Source organism: Panthera uncia, chromosome D4, assembly GCF_023721935.1.
Source record: "Panthera uncia isolate 11264 chromosome D4, Puncia_PCG_1.0, whole genome shotgun sequence".
Taxonomy (NCBI): domain Eukaryota; kingdom Metazoa; phylum Chordata; class Mammalia; order Carnivora; family Felidae; genus Panthera; species Panthera uncia.
The window spans coordinates 10,591,052-10,614,344 of NC_064807.1; the positions used below are offsets into that span (position 1 = coordinate 10,591,052).

Sequence of the window (23,293 nt, forward strand, 5' to 3'; positions counted from 1 at the left end):
AATTCAAATGCTGGATGTGATACCTTCGGGCATTCCCCGCCTGACACACAAGACGCACTCTCCCCAAGTTCCAGGTAGATCGAACTTTGACAAGCGAAGCCATCATTTCAAATTCATGAGGTCAACCCTCCGTAAAACAAAGCATTATGCCTGAATTTACCTGCCCTGGACATCTTAATCTTCATTTGTTTGATTTTGGTAGATGGATGCAGCCGTGACCAGGATCAGAGACCTGGAAACAGCAGTGTCAACAGGGCGAGTTCCCCAATGCCAAACCCTTAGGATGGTATCCAGAATCCCACTAAATCAAAGGAAAACTTTTCGTAAAGAAAGACAAACTGCTGTCCCTCTTACATGATAAGACTCTCAGGAGAGATAAGGCTTTAGGACAAACCCACTGTTGATCCCGTACTGTAAATAGGTTTAGAGATCCTTGCTTAGGGACACTTTGACCAGAGGGGAAGGGGATAGAAAAGCCACAAGGTTGTGGCTGAGTTTCCTGAGGTATAAGGAGATGAGAAGCAACAAAAGGCGGGGGTGGGGTGGGGGGGTGCGGATTTTGACAGAAATGAGAAGAGTGGGTCAGCCAAGGCCAACAGTCCGCTCACTGATCTGACCCGCAGCTGAGACCTAACGCGAGGCTTCCATTTCTATTTTGTGAAATGAGAGGGAGATACAGGAAGGGAGAAGATTCGTCCAGGGCTGGGTTGCTGCTAAGACCAACCTAACTGAAGCCACTCTAAAGATTTGGACAAGAAGCTCTCCAAATTCCTTGATGTTTCCCCACTAAGAGGTTCTGAGCCAGGTTCACTGTAACGCTCCTTCCTTAGACAAGCTAGAAAGTATGGTGGCCTAGGAGCCAAGAGAAGGCGTTGAAGGAAAACGAGAGACCTGGTTTCTAATGGGCTGGCCTTGGCGCGCCTTCACTGGGCACCTGTGGGTCTGTTTCTCCTGATGGCAAGTCGGGTTCAGAGAAATCTGTCCGGACTTGTCCTGGTTAGTACCCCTCCATCCCTTGAATCATCAGGTGCACTAATGCATTCTGAGTCCTGCTGTGATGTCATTAAGGCAGCATGTTTGCAGCAAGGAGTAGAAAGAGTTGTAAATGCCTCCATGGGTGATTAAGTGCTGAGGGCAAGCTGACTAACTAAGAATTCATTTGATGCAAGTTTATTCCGCCACAAGCGCTTCCTTTTCCAAAGGTAGGATAAAGTTTCTAAAAAGATACAAACACAGTCTCCACAAGCAAACATTTTCATGCCTTCATCTCCCCCTAGGGAGTGGGGAGCTGAAACCACTATCCCAGAAATACTTATCTAAGGAGAGGGACTGGGGCTGGGTTTGTATTTAGGGAATGAGAAAAGACCACGGAGAGATGCTTTAGAAAGGATCAAGTAGGGAAATGACCACGTGGACTTTACCGGTACTGAAAGGAAGAGGCTCATTTTTTTTTTTTGCATGTTTATTCATTTTTGAGAGACAGAGAGTGAGCAGGAGAGGGGCAGAGAGAGGGGGAGACACAGAATTGGAGGCAGGTTCCAGGCTCTGAGCTGTCAGCACAGAGCCTGATGCGGGGCTCGAACTCACGAACCGTGAGATCATGACCTGAGCTGAAGTCGGATGCTTAACCGACTAAGCCACTAGGCACCCCATGAAGAGACTCATTTCAAACTGAGCGGATGCTTGTTTATATTCCTTTCTGTGATTTTCGGCCTCAATGAATCACTCACCTTCTCTGGGTCTCAATTTTGCACATCGAGAAATGTGAGGGTGGGGGTGGGAATTGGGTGAGTTTTGAAATTCTTTGCGTTTCAGTCCCACATACATACACGTCACACTGGCAAATATGCATGAGGGTCTGGGGAATCAGCTCACTTGTCCTGCTGGAAGGACTGCGTGCTGGTACAGTTTTGGAAACAAGGGGCAGTATGAAAAAAGCTGAAAATGTGTATCACTGGCGACCCAGTAATTTCACTTTAAGGAACGTTGCTTAGGGACACTTTCACACATGTGCACAGAGAGACAAATGCAAAAATTCTCACCTTGCATAGGGTTTGTAAGAGCCCCAAATTGGAAAATAAAACCCCAGAAATATCTATTAATAGAAAAACAGGAAATGGATAAGTAAAATATGGCATCTTCACACAAAGGAATACTATACAGCAGTTAAAAAGAATGACTAAATGCTACATAGGGGCACCTGGGTGGCTCAGTCAGTTAAGCTTCTGATTCTTGATTTCAGCTCAGGTCATGATCTCACAGTTCATGGGATCGAGCCCCACATGGGGCTCTGCACTGACAATATAAAACCTGCTTGGGATTCTGTCTCTAATTCTCTCTCTGCCCCTTCCGCACTCATGCAGGTGCATGCACACTCTCTCAAAATCAATAGACGTTAAAAAATAAATGCTATATGAATCTATATTAATATTTCTAAAACACAAGCTGTTAAGGACTTCCCCTTGGTGATATGTGTGACAAACTGAGTATACAGGATAATGACTATAATGGAGTGCAACGCACCACATCAATAAAATTCATGAATTCACAATAAGAGAGAAGAAAACTCATACTGCTGTATGAAAGTACAGGGTAGGGGCGCCTGGGTGGCTCAGTCGGTTAAGCGGCCGACTTCGGCTCAGGTCATGATCTCGCGGTCCGTGAGTTCGAGCCCCGCGTCGGGCTCTGTGCTGACAGCTCAGAGCCTGGAGCCTGTTTCAGATTCTGTGTCTCCCTCTCTCTGACCCTCCCCTGTTCATGCTCTGTCTCTCTCTGTCTCAAAAATAAATAAAAACGTTAAAAAAAAATTAAAAAAAAAAAGTACAGGGTAACGTAGAGTATAAAGCTATTTAGGTACATTTAAAATGAATATAAGAATAACATCATTCGGTGTTCACAGATACATGTATGTATATGGGTGTGTGTCTCAAACCAGAGAAAATAGAGGAAAGAACCCATCCAAGTTCATGGTTAACAATGGCATTTGGGAGGCAAGGTAGAAGTCTGGGACTTGAGGCTGGGGATAAAGGAGGCTTCAATATAACCAGTAAGAATGTACACGTGTATGTGTATAAGATACAAGAAACAACAAATGTCATTTCTAGACGGTAGAGGAAAGGCACCTGTTACAACATTTTTCCCTGCATTTAAGTTTTTTTCTCAAGATAAAAACTAATAGATATGAGCAGCAATGGCTTTGGAAGATGTGTGTTGACAAGCTTCCCCGCCCCAGCCCCCCGAGAAGGCACTCTAAGAAACCGAGGCAGCCTAACTTATTAGGTTTTTACCGTCTAGTTCCATGACGTCCAATATGGTAGCCATCAGCCACGTGCAACCATTTGAACTTAAAGTGAATTTAATAAAGTTAAATAAAATCAAAATTTCAATTCTTCCATTGCACGCACCCCAATTCAAATGCTGAACAGCCACATGTGGTTAGTGGCTATTGTATTGGGGAGCACACGTAATGAAGATTTCTATCACTGCTATAAATGTTACCGGACAGAGCTGGTCTTGAGCTAAAAAGCTTTCTTTCAGACAATGAGAACATTTTTGGTCACACTGGTCTCCCTAATATGTCCTTCTGTATGTATAAAATACCAAGGTAATGACTAGCAGGATTATTTCCTTTCTGGAAGGAATATGTCCACTGTAATCCCAAATTCCAACTATGATGTAACACACTGTTAAATAAAATTAGATAAACCATTTTTAGAAATTGATCTAACAATTATCCATAGTTATGTAAGCATCCTATTTCATTTTCTCCCAAACTTAAGGAAGTTGAGGAGATCAGTTGAAGGATAATGAGCGCATTCTCCAAACAAAACTCTACATGTGGGTTCCAAGGTTTTCCACGAGCCTTAGTTTCTTACCTGTACACAGTATGGGGGACATAGACTTCCCGGATTGGAAATTCCAAAATCTCTTTGTGAGGACGCGTCCGGTTTTCAGGAAAAGGTTTCACTGGCAGCATTTCGGGAGTCAGACAGCAGTTGATGATCTCTGGAGCTGGAGAAATTTCCAGTCTGAGCAAGCCTACAGAGGGAAAACAGAACTGTTTCAGTCAAGACGCTGTCATGTTCCACGGGAGTCAAGAAAGACCGTTATACTATATTTCTTTTATGAAAAAAAAAGGGATAAGTTGTGGGAGTGTAAGAATTTTGGAATTCTCAGCTAATTTCTGATAGTTGGAGAAAGATCATGCGATGACCACTTTTGAGATTCAGTTTCTAGAAATTAAAAAGCAAGAAATTGTACAAGGAGTAGAAATGGATCTTTAAACTTCCTTTCAAAGCTACCACACTATAATAGCACACACACACGTGACTACTGGTGGTTTTCAAACTGGGTTCCCTGGTACCCGAGGGTGCTGCAGAAGTGCCTCAGGAACTATCAAATTGCTAATAAGGAAGATGCTCTCATCTTCTACCAAGGCAGCTCACTTTCACTTTTCTTTTTAAACTACAAGTTCCTACAATATTTTATTTGATAAAGAGGCTCCTCTGTTCAATTGTCTGATTATCCAAGACACCAGATCTACAGCATGATGTTCCTGAAATAGAAGTAAAAATAGAAATAGAAAGAGAAGTAGAAACAGAAATAGAAATAGAAACAGATTTTCAAAAAAAGTAGACCAAGTCAGACTCTGAACTCCTATGGCAAAATCCCACATCTCATTTAGCAAACATTATTTTATAAACTGTAGCATCAGACAAGTAATGTGTCTACTCATAAATGGCTTTGGCAAAGCTAGAGAGGAAAAGACAAGCCATCCATACCTGGAATTGACTTGACTCTTCTCTGTAAGGAGGAAGATCTTTTGTAGTCAGCCAAAAACTTGAATAAGTCTTCATCACTAAGGCGATCCCCCTCCTGCAAAAAGAGAAGTTAGGGTTAGCAAGAATGCACCATGGGCTCCTGGGTAGGGGCCAATGATTTCCAGGAAGATTTTGATCTTTAAGTTTTATTCTAACACACTTTTCATAGAAATTAGGGCTGCAGCCAATGCTGAAATAATTTAGTTCAACCTCTTGTCAAATATTCCCTTCTCAGACCCATATAGCAATGGAATAGAATGGAAACCCAGAAAACCCAGAAATAAACCCACAATTCTATGGTCAATACATCTTCAACAAAGGAGGAATGAATATACAATGGGAAAGAGACAGTCCCTTCAACAAATGGTGTTGGGAAAACTGGACAGCTAAATGCAAAAGAATGAAACTGGACCACTTTCTTACACCATACACAAAAGCAAACTAAAATTAAAGACCTAAATGTGAGACTTGAAACCATAAAAATCCCCGAAGAAAGCACAGGTAGTAATTTCACTGACACTGGCCATAGCAACATTTTTCTAGGTAATGTTTCCTGAGGCTATGGAAATAAAAGCAAACCCTTAGGACTATATTAAAATAAAAAGCTTCTGCACAATGAAGGAAACAATCAACAAAACTATAAGGCAAGCTATACTGAATGGGAGAAGATCTTTCCAAATGACATATCTGATAAAGGGTTAGTATCCAAAATATATAAAGAACTGACACAACTCAATACCCAAGAAACAAATAACCCAGTTTAAAAATGGGCAGAAGACATGAACAGACATTTCTCTGAAGAAGATATCCAGATGGCCAACAGACACATGAAAAGATGCTCAACATCACTCATCATCAGGGAAATGCACATCAAAAGATGTGGATCAAAAGACGAATGGATAAAGAAGATGTGGTATATATATACAATGGAATATTACTCAGCCATGAAACACAATGAAATCTTGCCATTTGCAACAACATGGATGGAGTCAGAGAGAATAATGCTAAGCAAAGTCAGTCAGAGAAAGAGAAATATCACACAATTTCATTCACATGGAATTTAGGAAATGAAACAAATGAAAACAGGGGGAAAAAAGAGAGAAGAAAACCAAGACATAAACTCTTAACTCTAAAGAACAAACTGATGGTTACCAGAAGGGAGGGGGGTGGGGGGAGGGGTGAAGTAGGTGATGGGGATTAAGGAGTGCACTTACCATGAAAAAAATAAATAAATAATAAAATAAAATAAAATAAAATAAAATAAAGCTCTGTGCAAAGTTTAAAAGAAGGTGCATTCATTGTTATCAGGGTAGAGATTTAAGCACTTCAATTTGATATGCCTTATCAATTACCTCATTTGGTTCTTTTATACCCTGACTTTGCATTCTCTGGGCTTGTTTCTTTGTTGGTAAAATGGGATAATAATAGATCCTACCTCAAAGGATTACTTGGGAGGAATACAGGACTGTACTTAATATTAACAGGGCTCAGAAGAGTGCTTCTGGGTATAGTGTTGGATAAATGATGCCATTCTGCAGATTGATTTGTCCATTTGGTCTGTCACAGGCTAAGACAGACAATTAAAAATTTGCTTCTGGGGAGCCTGGATGGCTAGTTCATTCAGCGTCTGACTTCAGCTCAGGTCATGATCTCGTGGTTCGTGAGTTCGAACTCCGCATCAGGCTCTGTGCTGCCAGCTCAGAGCATGGAGACTGCTTCCGATTCTGTGTCTCGCTCTCTCTCTGCTCCTCCCCGCCCCCTCATCCTCTCTCTCTCTCTTTCTCTCTCTCTCTCTCTCAAAAATAAACATTAAAAAAATTCCTTCTAGGGACATTTCATGGACAAGAAACAAAAGACTGATCATAAATCTGCAATTAGATCAGATGACTGAATGAAAGAGGAGTGTAATAAAATAAAGACACCTTTTATAAGGGGGAAAAAAATATTCCTTCTCTACTACTCCCTACCTATTTTTCCCAGCCTCTCAACAATCCTTCTACTACCTTCTTAGGAAGTCTGTGTGACCATTAGAAATCCAGGCCAAAGGTTTCTCTCCCAGTAACTTAAATCCACTCATGCGTGCCTTATTCTCTGGAACAATACAGAGTAAGGTTCCTTCCTTCTCCAAAGATTTGAAGATAGAGAAAGCATCTTTCCATCTTCTTCCTATCCTCATTTTCTTCACACGTGTCTTGATTAAGAAGACTAAGTGTCGATACTACTCTCCAGGTGTCTACATGAGACAGGTATTCTGCTAAAGATTCAAGGATTCAAGGGCAAGAGCTCTAATCTAAAGGCTCAGGAAAGTAGGCAGGTGGGTCTTATTCCCAGGTACAGATGAGAAATGTCAGTTAGATACTCTGGCCCCCACCCCAACCAAAGCAATACAATGGGAAGGGGAATATCCCAAAGAGAAACAAATGCACATAATATGAACCTTACCATCTTGACCATTTTTTAGTGGACAGTTATTAGTGTTAGTACATTTACGGTGTTGGGCAACCAATCTCCAGAATTCCTTCATCTTCCAAAACCGAAGGTTTCTGTGTCTATTAAACAACAACTCTCCATTCCTCTCCTCCTCCAGCTTCTGGCAGCCGTCATTCTACTTTCTGTCTCTATGAAGTTGATTACTCTAAGAGATCCTGTGATTTTTACATGACCTCAATGTCTATTGAGCTAATAAAAAGCACTATCTGCAATGGTCACCCCTCTATGAGCAAATAAATATGGCAGAAACGTGGAAAGCCCGCGCATGGAACAGGAGTGAGAGGGACAACAGCTGGGCCAGGAAACCCCAAGACCAAGGGGGAAAGGGATGTTTCCACCAGAGAATTTTCATAGCCTCATAGATGAACTGACCGTGAGAATTCAAATAGGAGAGTTTGCATTAGTGGGAATGAATCCTTCCATCAATCAAATGAGCCAACACTTGCTGTGTCCCGGTCACCGTGTGAAGAGCTTTACACACCTTGTGTCATCGAACACTCCCAACTGCCCCAAGAAACAAGCACCGCCCTTCCTGTTCTGCAGGTAACGAAACTGAGGTTTGACGAGGTTAACTAACATGCTCCCCTAATCATTATGTACACCTCCCCCTTTGGGCTCCAACACCCAGGCCGTCGTGGGGAGAAATCCAGACACACTGTCACGTGAAGAGATACCTGCTTGAAAAAGCTGTTAATGGTCATGGGGGTGGCCTTGAAGTTGGATCCGACCCCATTTTCCTCCAAGGAGAGGGCTCTTTCAGAAAGCCTTCTAGATTGGGACAAAGTTCTCCGCTCCCCCACAGAACTTCTCCCTGTAAGGAAAACAATCATCATTCGAAAGCATATGCCTTTGTGTTTGAATACACAGAAGTCATTAATTTTATCATGTAAAAGATAGGTTTTTAAGAATGTATTTAAAAAAAAATTTTTTTAATGTTTATTTGTTTTTGAGAGAGAGAGACAGAATGCAGGGGAGGGGGAGGGGAGGGGCAGCGAGAGAGGGAGACACAGAAGCAGAAGCAGGCTCCAAGCTCTGAGCTGTCAGCATAGAGCCTGACACGGGGCTTGAACTCATGAACCATGAGATCATGACCTGAGCCAGAGTTGGACGCTTAACCGACTGAGTCACTCAGGCACCCCAAGAAGGTATTATTGAAGTGTAGTTGACGTACAATGTTACCTTAGTCTCAATGTACATAAAAGAGATGTTCAAAGTCACTATGCCAGAACACCGAACATGACCATCGTTGTTTTGAATGAAAATTTCCCTCCACTGGCCTTACTTTTCTCAGTCCCCCGGTTGGGGTCCCTAGTCCTCCTGTGACCTGAGTGGAGAAGCCACGAGCAGCCGCGGTCCCCTCCCACGTGGAGATCAGGGTCAGCCTCCCTGCAAGGGCCAAACTGCAGCCAGAGCTGGGTCTGCAGATGAGCGTTATCGAGCCAACAGTGTTTGCTTTTGTTTTATTTTTGCACTCGCCCTCCGTTGGGAGAGCCATGTACTCGAATGCCCCTGAATTCATTTGGGACTGTGACCCAAACATGCTAGGGTTGGCCCGTGTACGTTCTGAATCTGGGCTTTCTTCCGCACTCCCTGTGAGCCCCAGGCAGTGGAGCCGGGCTCCCTGGCTGACCCGTCTAACAGGGAGTAGAACCCTGAGTCACGCCCACACCTTGGCTCGGACCCTGGTACTCTGCCTAGTTATGTGTTACCCCTGTTTGTGATTTAGGGGGATCTTGTTGCTTCTGTACTGCAAAATTAAGGGGTTCTGTTGTGAATGGTCAAATTGTTGGGAACGCTAATGTTGCCACACCCCCTCTTTGAATATTCTCGTACCCTTAATTCTTGCTGTGATGCTGTGAGGCGCTTCGTGCCTCCACTGCCCGCCTGCATTCGCCACACTGCCCCGGTATAATACACCGCACCTCCCAATTACTTCTTAGGAAGCAGCCTCTGACGTTAGGTTAATTTATCCTTGACCTGGAGATTACTGAGGACTCAGCAAACCCTATGCCTGAATCACCTACTTCACGGTGCCCTCTAAAGTCTATGCATAACTCTTTCAGGTAAGGCTACCTGGATCTACATAGAAGTTGGCATTAAACACACACACACACACACACACACACACACACACCCCGTGGTGTGAAGGCCAGGATTCACTAAAGTGAGGTTTGCTATTGGTAAATCAGAAATAACCCAGCAGTTCTGACTGGCAGTTAGCAACAATAATCCAGAACAGCGGCAGCAATAACAAAGTGCCTTTTCCTCCAGTCCCCCGTTACAGGCAGCATTTCAGAAATGTCAGGGCTTAGGAATGCAGGAGAAAAGTGCACAGCCTTAAATATTTGCTGGACACACAGACACTGAGGACAACAGACACTCCCCCACAGGTGGGGTGGGTTGACCTGAAAACTCTGAACCCTCTTGAACATTTCCATAGCCAACCCGTTCAGGAAATTAATGACTCAGACCAAGGGTGAGGCGATGAAAAGGAGAAGTAGGGTAAAAAAAATTGGAACAGTCACTAAATATTCTCTTGGCATCTTTTTCACTGCACGTGGCAAAACCAACCCAAAACAAAAAAAGACACCACCACCAAACTTGAAGGGACTGGAAATTTTACTGAGAAACCTGAGTTTTGCTTTCAGAAGCCCTGAGTGTAGCTTTTCTTACGCTGACGAGCCAACCACAGTGGCATTGTTGAACCCACTGTAGACAGTTACTACACTTTGTTAATTCAAAAATTTTACTTTGAAATGGAGGTGGCTATGGAAAATTAACTTTTTAAAGTGTCAGAGCGTCCAGAAAATTCCAACCAAACATCTTACTATAAGAGTATATTTCAGCTCCACAAATGTTCACGATAATTGCTTTGGGGACCACTGGCCGCTCAAGCATTTGTAAGTCAGTCACAACAGTGTTTCATCCTATTTATCTCCCTCTTCCTTCCCATTCTTCACACCTTACTGTACCCCCAAGCCCCCACTAATAAGCAGCTGACCTCAGAGTTAGTACCCTGGGACACCCCCCTTTCCCACTGCAGTTGAAAATCTTACCAACCATGGACTCCACATCGGTTACCTCCCTGTCCAGGGTGGAGACATTGAAGAAACTTGTTAAGCTTATGGGAGCCCAGGCAAAAGGCATCCGGTATTTCCCCAAACGCTGGCAGAAGGATTCAGCCTGAAGTTTTAGTTTTTCAATCTTTTCTTTACTCTAGAAGAAAGTAGAAAGGGACAAGCAGAGACAAACTATATGGTGCCAGCAAGAAATCAATGGTCTCTGCTATGAATAGGACAGCCATCTCCAAAATCTCTACCCAACTGATTAAAAAGAGTGAATAGGCAGGAAAAAGACACAACTCATCCTAGAAGTCTAGCTGATAAGAAAATGCAGATTTGAAATGGAAGAGTTTAAAGAAAATCAATATTTAATTATAAATATACCTTCAAGTAAAAAAGAAAAGAACAAGAAGAAGAAAAAGAAGTCATTGTCGTCCAAGGCTTGTTATACAAGCTAAACAACAAGTGACTCTTTTAGGGGCTAGCCACAGGACTTGGATTTGCACGACAAAATTTTGGAATGAAAAATTTCACTTATTATCTACCAAGCTTTCAAGAGAACCTGTTTTTCAAAAGTTGCCTTGGAAAACTCCAGAAAAATGTATAAAGGTTGCTAATGACTTCCTTATTAGGTTGACCACACTTCCAAGCTTTTCTTTCTAAGTTCAGAATAGAAGGTAAGTTTTAAAAAATAAATGTCTTGAGTTCAATAAATCTTATTTGAGATTTATAAGTCCGTAGCAGGACACTGATTAAGCCAAGTAGTATTCCAGAAAGGCCACGTTTTAAAAGTCACATTGGAAACTTTTGCAAATGGTTGCTGAGAAAGGATGTCCTTTTCACAGGCTCAGTACCTATGTTTTCTACGTGATTTTATGATGTACAGAAGTCTCAGCCTATTTCTAAATATCCACACCAGAAAGGATATTTGGAAACTGGCTGCCACCATTGAGAAAGTCCAGTAGAGCTCAGGCATGGTTCAGTTTTGTGAGGTCTCTGTGACCTTCACAACCTGGGTCAGAGCCTTGGGGCCAACACAACAGATGTGGCTTTGTCCTAGCCAACTTTTCTTAGATGCTGGTGGGTATGTCATCATTTGTTGAATTCAAGAATTTATTTCTTTAAAAAGTTATCATCAATGACCAGTTTCTCTTCGTTCTTTTTAAAGGCACGATTTAGTAATGTCTCTTATGGGGACATATTATAGACTTAACTATTTTGTGGAACTTGGGGAAAATGTCTGCTTATTCTAAAATGTCACCATTTAGTAATACCCCAACATCATACCTTTCCGCCATCGCTTTCTTTGATAACCATGTAGGGTTCTGCGCAGTCTCCAATCTCTCCCTGCTGAAGGACTTTTTCAATCTACCAACAAAAATATTAAAACAAAACTCATGAATTAATCCATACATTGGCATCGGGGCAACCATCAAAGCGATATTTTGTGACAATATGTGATGACAGGGAAGATGTTCGTATTACATGTTTTTTGATCTAAAAAAATTAGTGTGAAAAAAATTGGCATGAAGAGTACCCCATAGGTGTGTAAAAAAAAAATTATAAAGGTATATTAAAAGGATGATTGTAGATACACAGCAAATGTTAACAGTAGTTATCTTTGTATGCTGAGATTATGTGCTATTTTTATTTTCCTCCTATTGCTTATGTGTATTTTCTATTTTTAAACCATAAACGTGCATTATGCCTACAATAAAAAATGCAATAAAAGTTATTTTATAAAACAGAATCCATGAGACATATGTAAGAAGGGAAAAACTCATTTTCTTTATTATTGCTTACAATGTAAAAAAGAGATATGGCCTCTGTAAAAGTCAGGTTGGGGACTAAAACCTTCCACAAAATGAATAAATGAAGAGAATAAATTATCTGTAATTGTCTCCCTTGTATTTCCTATTAGGGCTGCTTCTCTGGATTTAACAGACATGGGGAAAAAAAAAAAAAAACAAAAGCAGCGGATGGTACAGCTTTTCACTTTGCTAACTGGCTGGTAATATGAATTAATGTCACCACTGTCGAATATCTTCTTCCATTTTGCTTCAGGTAAACGATCTGACTGGCCATAAATGTGGCCATCCTCTTTAGGAGAAAGGAAAGGGGCAATCTGAAATTTCCCAACCCTCTGCTCCAAGAAAATGCAGTTAAACCTGAAGCCTGAAGAGAAAAACAAGTGGAGTTGATCCCATTAGCCTGTGTTGAGATGAGACATCAGGTGAGATGCTGCTTCAAAAAAAATTTGGGACTCTTAATGACAGGGAACAAACAGAGTTGCTGGAGGGGAGGTGGGTGGGGCGCTGGGCTAGATGGGGGATGGGGATTAAGGAGAGCACTTGCTGGGTTGAGCACTGGGTATTGTAAGTAGGTGATTGAGGAATCACAGAGTTCTACTCCTGAAACCAATATTACGCTCTACGTTAACTAACTTAAGTTTAAATTTAAAAAAAAAAAAAAAAGAAGAAATCCGGGTTAACGTATTCCATCGGGCACAGATTCTTTTTTGTTGGTTTGTTTTCACAATTTACTGTCGCATTAGCTAACATTCAGCGTATACAGTGTAGTCTTGGCTTCAGGAGTCGATTCCCCCGATTCATCACTTACAGGCACACGTTCTTGAGAGGCACTGCCAGATAGTATTTAAACCAGGAATACCCTAGCGATGGAGGGTGTTTTGTGGCGTTCAGAGAAAATGGTGTGGAGCTGTTCATTGGGCATCTCTCCGCCTCATGGAAACCACACACCGGAAGTCTCTCACTTCTCACAAAGGCTGATTCCCCCCCAGATGCCCCAGGCTGAGCACACACACCACAACTCTTGAGCTAGAGTCTGACCGGTATCACTGCTAGTCAGCAATCATTCACTCATTCGTTCATTCATTCAAAAACCACTGGCTGAGCACCTTCGGGGCAGTAGCTGCTGGGGAGATAGATGGTGAACAAGATACGCTTGGCCCCTCTTCTCCTGAAGCTCACAGTGGCGAGCTTATGGAAAAAACGGGAAGAAGTTGGTTTTCCCATGCAGTCAGTGGCTAAAAATGTGGTCTTTGACCTGAAATCTGAACACAGATGGAGAACCTTTTTATTAGGACCCCGCAGCAACAATGGGAATGCTTCAAGCATTAGTCGTGTATAGTGTATTAGTCACGTATAGACCACAGGAGAGGGGTCTCCAGAATCTGAAAGTGGGAGACTCCAGATCTGACCAGACCAGCAGGTACTGTTCCCTTCCCTGGGGTGGACAGGGTAACGCCAGGTACTTTGTGACAAGTGCTGTAACTGCTATGAGCGTCCACGGTATGGCCCGTCACGTTACACATGTGTAAAACAAACACATGTGTCCTTACAACCAAGTCAGGCAGGGGAAGGGGGTGCGTTGGAATTACCAGGAAATTTTTGTCAGATCAAGAGGGGCTGGTACCACACCTTCCATGTTCATATTGAAAGTTTTAAATCTCATCCTTATTCTCCATCCCTCAACTGAGACACACAACCTTTAAGCCTGGATAATCTTTCAAAGCAATGGTATATGCAATACTAAACCAGGAAACGCTACCTAAAATACAGTTAAGAATTGGATGTTCAGGACACCTGGGGGGCTCGGTTGAGCTTCTGACTTAGGCTCAGTTCTCACAGTTCGTGGGTTCGACACCTGCATCGGGCTCTGTGCTGACAGCTCAGAGCCTGGAGCCTGCTTCGGATTCTGTGTCTCCCTCTCCCTCTGCCCCTCCCCCCACCTCAAAAAGAAACATTAAAAAATTCAAAAAATAAAATGAAATGAAAAGAACCTGGTGTTCAGCCTGGGAATAAAAATAAGAAAGAGCTCCTCTTTATTGCATGGCATCTGCCTGCTAAATATTACACACCTTTTGCTCTGTATTTAGACAGAAAGAAACAGCAATGATGCCATTACAGTAAAGGAAAAGAAGCCAGAAGCAAACCAGGGCCTGTCTTACTGAGCTTTAAACGTCTTCCCTGTATCCAGACAATTGACAGAATGTTCGTTATGGCCAAATGAATGCATTTGTATATTTGAAAATTTTGGAATCTATTAAGCAAGTTAATAGTAACCTATAGGTAGCTGCTGATACTTAGCAGGCTATGATGGATTTACCAAAATAAAGTCATCCACTAAGAAATAGAGCCTGAAGCAAAATCCGGCTCTATGGGACTAGTGTCTTTGGTTTCCCAGGCTGAGAAAACTTTAACTACAGGGGTGCCAGGGTGGGTTCGAAGCTAATCTTCCAACATGTCTAAGTAATATTGCAGGAAAATGGATACATGTGAAGTCTGACAACAACAGATGTGTCTTCTTAGCAATAGGATTTTAACTTTAATGCTTCCTAAAAGCTTAAACAGATCCTCTTCAAGCAATAGTAACGTTTCAGAGTCTTTGTAGAATGGTGAGAAGGCAGCTCACACACCGAGACATCTGCCACTTGTTAGCTGACCTCCATGTCACTTAAATTCTTTGGAATCGATATGCTACTCTCATGGGGTCATGGGGGGAATCAATGCGATTATGGAGGTAAGACACTGCGTTAACTAGAAAAGGTTCCAAACCCAGAACTCTGGGTGTACATGAAACCAGAACACCTGAATTTTGGTGTTTTTGTTTTTGTTTTCAGTTTTGGGGTAAACAGTCAGTAAGACTAAATATTTGGCTTAAGGTAAGTGAAACATCCAGTGTTTGTTGTTAACCTCTAACCAGGCACTTGGGTGTGTAGACAAAGTCTCCGTTTTTCTCACATCAGAAAAAAGAGTACCGCTGAGAACAGAAGGCCCTTGTACTTGGAACTGTCCCGCAGATTTCGAGTCCCACTGCACATACGCAGTCTGTCACATGGTGCTCAAAAGGGAGGGTAAAATATAGAAAGTATAGCTCACATCTTAAATTGTCAGAGCCTGGACTTGGGAACATTTAACTACAGGTGTCTAGAAGGACGTGAACGGAGTCAGGAAAGTCTATGTGGATTTCCTCCACAGCAGCCTCCCAGAGCTGAACAGCCAAGCATAGGAGAAAGAGCTGGGCCAGGAGGAAGGGGGCCTGTGATGTTCCAGGCTTTGTTCCACAACCACAACGGCCCACGGAGGGCAGGATGATCATCCCCACTTTACACATAAGGAAACCAAGTCTCAGCAAGGTTTGGGTCATTACCCCAAGTCCTATAGCTATAAGGCTTCAAAGCCAGGATTCAAAATCAAGACTGTAGGCCTTCAAAACCCATAGTCGTTCTAGTATCCCACACAGAATTTGCTTGGAAAGGAAAAAGGGGCAAGTTGAAACGCAGACAGCGAATCGCACAGAGAACAAGTGGATACGTTCTGACATCTCCAACGTGCTCTGGGAATAACACAACAGTGAAGCATCCGGATGCCCAACGTACAAACGAGATTGTGTTTAACTACCTTGACGACTAGGTAGATGTCGGAGGACGGATAGGTGACGGAAAACACGGCAGATCTCGCCTGACTCGACGGGGCAACAGAGGGCGTGTGAGCACGCAGAAATCCTTTGAACTGGTCAGAGTTCAGGTCACAGTGAAAATTTTCCGAGATCTGTCAACAAGGAACAAGGCAAAAAATGAGTCCCACCTGTTGTTCTCATGGTCTAAGTAGGTTTGAAGAGTAAAACCCCACAAAGAAATGTTGCAAAACGAGGGTCATCACAGACGTCTCTAGGGGTTGGTGGAAAATCTGATTCACCTTTTGTCACAATTTCTAGATATTCTGGAGCTGTTTGAGAGATGTTCCTTGAAACACTTATATTTTTATCAACCTGTCCTTATCTTCTGAATACCAGTGACGTGCTAGGCACTGCAGGCAAGAAGGGAAAGACGCCGTCTCTGCCCTCGGTTACTTTACAGTCAAGAAGGAGGAGAAAAGGGGCACCTGGGTGGCTCAATCAGTTAAGCGTCCGACTTCGGCTCGGATCACGATCTCACAGTTTGTGAGTTCGAGCCGCACGTCGGGCTCTGTGCTGACAGCTCAGAGCCTAGAGCCCGCTTCGGATTCTGTGTCTCCCTCTCTCTCTGCCCCTCCCCTGTTCACACCCTGTCTGTCCCTCTCTCAAAAATAAATAAACATTAAAAAAAAAAAAAGCACATCACAGTTGGTGAGCTCTTTCTCCAATGGCAAATTAATACATTTACTGCACAGGATGGCGCCCTCCATCCGTGATGAGGCTAGTCCACAACGCAAAAGCTCCCAAACCGAGGTAACATTACACATATGCCCTGTTAAAAATGAATTTAAGTTGCCTTGTTTCACTGGTCATCCCATATGCTGCTATTTTTTTTCTCTCTCGATCTCAAACAGGCCACCACCTCCAACAGGCTCTCGCTTTAAGATTCTTCAAAGAACACAAACGACCAGCATTCCCAGTACAACTGGACGTACCAAAGGTCATCTGCTTTCAGATCTGGTATGTTTTTGTTGCATAGAAGTGACATCTGAAAACATGAACCCGAAAAATCACGAGCAGTTAAGTGTGCCCTCAGGGATGGGTCGTTCCTTCCTTACCTTTTTCCTTTCTTTAACATCGTAGAGGGCGATGCTGGCAAACAGAGGTTCAACTTCAATCTCGAACCTGTCAGAGAGAGAGGAAGAAAGAGGGTTTTAACTTAGATGATCTCGAATTTGCTGACGGTGACTCGTTACATAAACCGGCTAAAGATGTCAATCGTTCCCCAAAATATTTGGATCACTGCGCGCAGATGAGAATCTGCACTGGGATATTCGTGGAGAGATATGGGAGGTTTGTGGAAGATTCCTACTTACTGGAGATCGTGGTGGAGGCTACATTCTCCTAAAAAGCAGTTGTTTGTGGCACCACAGGGGAGACAGGGAAGAATGGTCCCACGGTGTGATCCAGCATGGCCCTTCTTATCACGGTAGCTGCTGTGCTCTCTGATGGTGAAGCCTTTGTCTCAGGTAAAGGCTTTGTTCACAGTTTACCCTTTATCGCTCGGGTAGGAATCCCTATGAATTCAATTCTAAGGGACAAGGCTTTTCAGAGAGTGAAGAAAGGAAACTTCTGTTGTTTTTCCTTGGACTGATAGGGACCGTCTGCAGGCGTGAATGTCTGCCCTTTCCTAATTCCACAGCAAGGGGAGGCTTCTGAGTTAGTAGTTGGTGGGGGCAGGGAACCGAGCACGGCCAATAAACACTGAGCTGAGTGGGTCCAGCGAGAGCTAGAAAATTCTTGGCCCTAATTGCCCATTGCCCTCGAAAGGGTGGGTTTGAAGAGACCGCATACCCGACGCATAATCCCTCCCCACATGTTATAGCATACACATGGAGCACAGATGTGCAGATTCCAAGCGTCTCAGGCTAACAACCCACGACCTTGGATACGGCCATCTGAGAGCACCAGTAACCAGGCCCTGGACCACCATTGCCTCAGAAGTCATGTAAATTAGGCCAAGTTTTGTTTCAAGGCATGTGTGAGAGGAGGGCTTTATCACTGGGTAACTCTATCTATCAAAACACAGGTTTCTTTGTCCCCCCTGAGGTCTCCTGAACCAGAATTTCTCTCTTGGGGGGAAACAGTGGTGGAAGGTGTCCCAAAGTCTGCACTGAAAACAAGCTCCCTGAGTAAATCTGACACACGCTGGTTTCACCACCAAGACAGCTCGTCTGAGCTGAGGTTACTTCGCATAAGGGGATAATAAATTTTCCACTAAAAGATTTCCCCCCAGGGGTGCCTGCATGGCTCAGTCGGTTAAGCGGCCGACTTCGGCTCAGGTCATGATCTCGCGGTTCATGAGTTCAAGCCCCGCGCCGGAATCTGTGCTAACAGTTCAGAGCCTGGAGCCTGCTTTGGATTCTGTGTCTCTCTCTCTCTCCTTCTCCCCTGCTTGTGCTCTCTTTCTCTCTCTCTCTCTCAAAAATAAATAAATGTTAAAAAAAAGATTTCTCCACATAAAATGCAAATGAGACAAATACTTCGTCGTCATCCTCTTTTTTTTTTTTTTCCCATGTGCTACAGACATCTGCAGATGCGGCATCAGCTTGATTCTTTCTTTTTGCTTGAGGCTTTACATGTTTCTCAAGAGCAAAGCAGTGACAGTGCTAGATCTCAACAGTTTTTGAAAAATTCCCCAGCTGATAAAATTCGTGGGAGTAGAAATAAAATTCTGCAGGTCAGCGTCACTAGGGAAATGGAAGGCCTCAGCATTGTCATTAAGTTCTTACTATTCATCTGTTGAGACCGCAGGTTGACCTATAAGAGCTTGCTTTCTTGGGGCGCCTGGGTGGCTCAGTTGATTGAGCGTCTGCCTCTTGATTTCACCTGGGGTCACGACGATCTCACGGTCGGTGAGTTCAGGCCCTGCATGGGGCTCTGTGCTGACTGCTAGGAGCCTGCTTGGGATTCTCTCTCTCCCCCTGCCTCTCTCTCCCCCTCCCCTGCTCGTGCTATTTCAAAATAAGTACAGAAATTAAAAGAAAATAATTTTTTTTAAAAAAAGAACTTGCTTTCTTTTTTGTTTTTGCAGTCAGTTTGTTGCAGAGCAGTGGGACAGAGTAGCTGGGCCAATCTCTTTGGCCCATCTCTCTTCTTGCAGGTGTTAAGTCGATATGGATGCTATTTAAGCCCCTTGAGTGGGCCAAGCATATTAAGCCCCTTGAGTGGGCCAAGTGCCCACCGAGGTGGGCAAACACCTCGGTTCTGCTTGAGGTCAGCGCTGGCAATTGGGAAGAACATCACCAGAAATCCACACTTGACTATTTTCATTAAGAGACATCCAAAAGGCTCTATTTGTTTGGTTTTTTTCAAATAATACATGTCGGTCTTTGTGGCCATGTTCTCCCACCTGTGAGAACTGCTGCTGTGTATTGGCTGGAAAGGTCTAGAAAGTTTGGTGACAAAGGGACACCATGAGGGAGAATTCCTCCAATCCCAAATAGCATAGTTACTGCACCTACGAGGGGCCGGCTGGGGGTGCACCAGGGCCTCACACAACAGGGTGGGCTCCCCGGCAACAGGGAGGAGACCAGCGGCCCCTTCTGGGCAGCGGCCCGGCTGCAAGGCTGGCATTCCGGGCTGGCTTGCAAGGGCTAGCGTCTGCCTTTCTGCAGCCCTGACTTGACCGACTGCGGGCTCACGGGGCCCCTCCTGTCCTGCTACAGACAAAAGCCCCTCTGCCCCTCCCCCCGCTGGGAGAGCTGGCTGGGGGGGGGGGGTGCTGCAACATCAAGCGAGCCCCCAGGACCCAGGGTGAGCAGCGCTGCCCGCTCACGCTCGCGTTCTCAGGAGAGGATCTGGGGAGGCTCTGCATTGGAATCACAGGAGTGCAGGGCGGGCAGGAACCTCGAGATCATCCCGGGTAACAACCTCATCTATCAGGAAGAACTCAAATTCTCAGAGAAGCTCCCGGGGGTTGAAACACAGCCTTGAGTCCAGAGTCCAGATGCCCAAAGTGCAAACCAGGGGCTGCGTTAGGGGTCCGTGAATTCACTTCAAGACATGGATGCCCTCCCCCGAGGGCGTGAAACAATACTATGCTCACGTGCTGTTGCCTGGATGGAACATCTAGAACTTAATAGTTTCAGAAGAGTCTGTGATTTGAGGTGGAAGCCTTCTCTAGCGTGGCAGTCTGCAGGAGCAGGCTGCAATGGACCCTCCGGTGGGCATGCAAGACAGTCTGCTCCTGTGGAGGAAAAGCTACTCTAATTTACTTTGATTTACTTAGTTCATATTTCAAAATTTATGTCTATTTGATAATGCATGTAACATTTTATGTGTCTTTTAAAGTTTATTTATTTATTTTGAGAGACAGAGAGAGCATGCGTGGGGGAGGGGCAGAGAGAAGAAGAGGAGTTGGAGAATCCCAAGCAGGCTCCACGCCGTCAGCACAGAGCCCGACGTCCCTGTAGGACCCAGGCGTCCCTATAACGCGTACAGTATTTTAATGTGTGTGTACAAAACTAACATACATATATGGAACATACAGGGCTTTTTCTCACTATGAAAGTTAAACAATCAAAGAATTTGGAGATGACTGCTTTAAAGTAGATGTCACAGGGTGCCTGGGTGGCTCAGTTGGCTAAGCGTCCGACTTTGGTTCAGGTCATGATCTCAAGGTTCGTGAGTTCAAGCCCCTCATCCGGCCCTGTGTGGACAGCTTGGAGCCTGGAGACTGCTTCGATTTCAGTATGTGTGTGGGTGGCTCTCTCTGCCCCTCCCCCATTCGCGCTGTGTCTCTCCCTTTCTCAAAAATAAACATAAACAAAAAAAATTTAAGTAGATGTGGCAAACAGTTGGCCCAGAAGAGGAATCCAGAATGCAGACATGCAGTTATGTAGTATTTAAAAAGGAAATTTGGGGCGCCCGGGTGGCTCAGTCGGTTGAGTGTCCGACTTTGGCTCAGGTCATGAGCTTATGGTTCGTGGGCCCGAGCCCTGTGTCGGGCTCTGTGCTGACAGCTCAGAGCCTGGAGCCTGCTTCGGATTCTGGGTCTCCCTCTCTCTGCCCCTCCCCCACTCACACCGTGTCTCTGTCTCCCCAAAATAGAAAAATATTAAAATAATAATAAAAAAAGGAGATGAGAAGATAGTTAAGAAGTCAGAAAATTATGCATAAAAAATTGAATTTCCAGCTTCTCTTGAAAAAACAAAACAAAAACAAAAACAAAAGCAAAGCAGACAGTTGATAAAAAAAAAAGGGCCTGTGTACTTGGATGGCAAGAATCAGCTCTAACCAGTAGTAGTGTCCCCTTGGGATGGTTTGCTATAGTCCCCACTGCTCCCTGCTACCCTGTTGTCCCCTGGCACTGAGACTGGGCTTTAGCCGCATCTCACATTATGTTTCAACAGCGGTGTGCCAGTAAATGTTTAACAAACAAGTCCCTGGAAAGAAAAAGCTCTGATTTGCAGCATTTTCTGATTTCTATGTTGTAAATATTCCCTCATGGCCAACGTCACGCTACCTGCTTGACTTCAAAGAACACAGAGCTGGGAGGAGCACGATCAGCTCTCATGAATTAATCAGAGCGGACTCGAATACACCACTCACTGTTTTTTAGGTTTTTTTCAGTTTTTTTTTTTTCCCACCATCCAGCTTTCCTTGTTACTTTTGTTAATGTATGCTTTTTCACTCAATTACCTTATATGACTAATTCAGGGTGTGCCTTCCCTATTATAGAAGAGTGACAGTCGAAGGCTTGGTAGAAATAGAATCGAGTGTAGCTGACTCCAAAGTCTACTCCTCCCACCACCTGACAGGTGCCTGATTTAGGCTCTGTCGACAGAGACAGTTTCTGTCTAAAGGGCAAGATAAGCCTCAGTGTCGTGTTTGGGATGTTTGCTGATACTTACTTCAGGGTCAGGACCTTGACCAGTATTCTGTTGCCCAGATGTTCCTTAGGACATTCTGGTACCGGACGTATTTCCACGGCATCCTCCTATTATTAAACACATGGTAAAGAAATCATTAGTGAATTTCCACGAGGGGTTCCAGCTGAAGTGAGTCCAGGGAAGGGAAGGCTGCTGTCCAGGGCTCGACCGTCATTTGCTTTATTTCTAACTGTGGGATAACACTTGGACTTTTTATCCAACCCCAAGCTTCAAAGTCAACATTGACAGCAAACAATTTCTCCTTTCAGAAAGCTAAGCATTTAAGACAAAGAAACAGAGGGAGGAAGGAAGGAAATGTGAACAGGAATATGGCTGAGTAACATCCACCAGATGGCATTGCAAAATCTAATACCTATTGTTGGTATTGTTGGCTTTTTTTTTTTTTTTTTTTTTTTTTTTTTTTTGCTTGCTCTAAACACACATTCAGAATATTTCTCCCGTCAAAGTTTTACTAGTAAATATGTGAGTTTCAGGCTTGAGGTCTGAGTCAGAATAGCTCACGTCAGGCTACATGTAAACCATCAGGACTAAAATATAGTGTCTTTCTCAGTTCACTGTTCTCTTAAACAGATGATATAGAGATTTGGGGTTGAATATGTATAGGTTCTATGCCTGCATATCCAGCTAGAGCTGGCAAAAGTTCTAAGGACAGGAAGCGCAGTAATGACAAATTAGCAATGACTTAGTAATGACAAATACACCTGTCTATTTTACCACTTCAGGACTCAAGACTTAAAAAGAAGTATCAAGTCCCTGAGGCAACTTTCAACATTCAAATCTGAGCTATCATAATATATTTAAAAAAATTGTTTTTTGAAGTTTTATTTATTTTTGAGAGAGAGAGAGAGAGAGAGAGGAGAGGCAGAGAGAGAAGGAGACACACAATCTGAAGTAGGCTCCAGGCTCTGAGCTGTCAGCACAGAGCCCAACACGGGGCTCGAAGTCACAGATGGCGAGAGCCTGACCTGAGCCAAAGTCGGACGCCCAACCGACTGAGCCACCCAGGCACCCCGACAGTATCTTAATTATATCCATCTATTCAAAGATAACAGTGCAAATCCCTGAAAACTTGAATTCCTGCTCTTGCAGTAGACTCCCTAAACACTGGTGGTCTGCAACTCACAAGGGTCCAAAGAAGAGTCGTGTCTGATTATATTCTCCTGGCCTACAAATGATGGGAGCTTTCCACCAAATACCCCACAGCGACAGGTAACATTTTTAAATACAGCAGTAGAATCGTGTCCTCGGTAAATCTGTACCCAGATGGGTGGAACAAAGTAGCAAACCAGCTGTACCCTAACCTCCGTTCCTCGAGGCCCAAGCCCGGGTTCATCAGATGGCCACCTGCCCGCTGGAACTGCTGATCGTGTTTCGGGACAGCCACTGCTTGATGTCCACACTGAGTTCAACTCCCTCCAGAACAAGCTGGCACTTGTGGGGTGATCAGAGCTGACACACTGAAAAGCGAGGCCTCCTCCCACCCCACTCCATTGGAGAAGAACCTCAACACATATTCACGGGCTTCTAAGGCTACCTCTCTGGTCTGGAT

At 44.0% G+C, this 23,293-nt stretch overlaps 1 protein-coding gene across 4 annotated transcripts in view; it reads right to left on the bottom strand.

The window, feature by feature from the left end:
- DOCK8 (dedicator of cytokinesis 8) overlaps positions 1-23,293 on the bottom strand; it is a 227,687-nt gene that overhangs the window by 114,694 nt on the left and 89,700 nt on the right. For all 4 annotated transcript variants that reach the window (XM_049633191.1, XM_049633181.1, XM_049633207.1 and 1 more), the window contains 8 exons: positions 21,706-21,791; positions 16,909-16,975; positions 15,796-15,945; positions 11,660-11,740; positions 10,367-10,526; positions 7,985-8,121; positions 4,782-4,875; positions 3,876-4,038 (listed from right to left, as the gene is read on the bottom strand). In XM_049633191.1, coding sequence (XP_049489148.1) covers positions 3,876-4,038; positions 4,782-4,875; positions 7,985-8,121; positions 10,367-10,526; positions 11,660-11,740; positions 15,796-15,945; positions 16,909-16,975; positions 21,706-21,791 — 938 coding nt within the window. The remainder of the gene's footprint in view (positions 1-3,875; positions 4,039-4,781; positions 4,876-7,984; positions 8,122-10,366; positions 10,527-11,659; positions 11,741-15,795; positions 15,946-16,908; positions 16,976-21,705; positions 21,792-23,293) is intronic.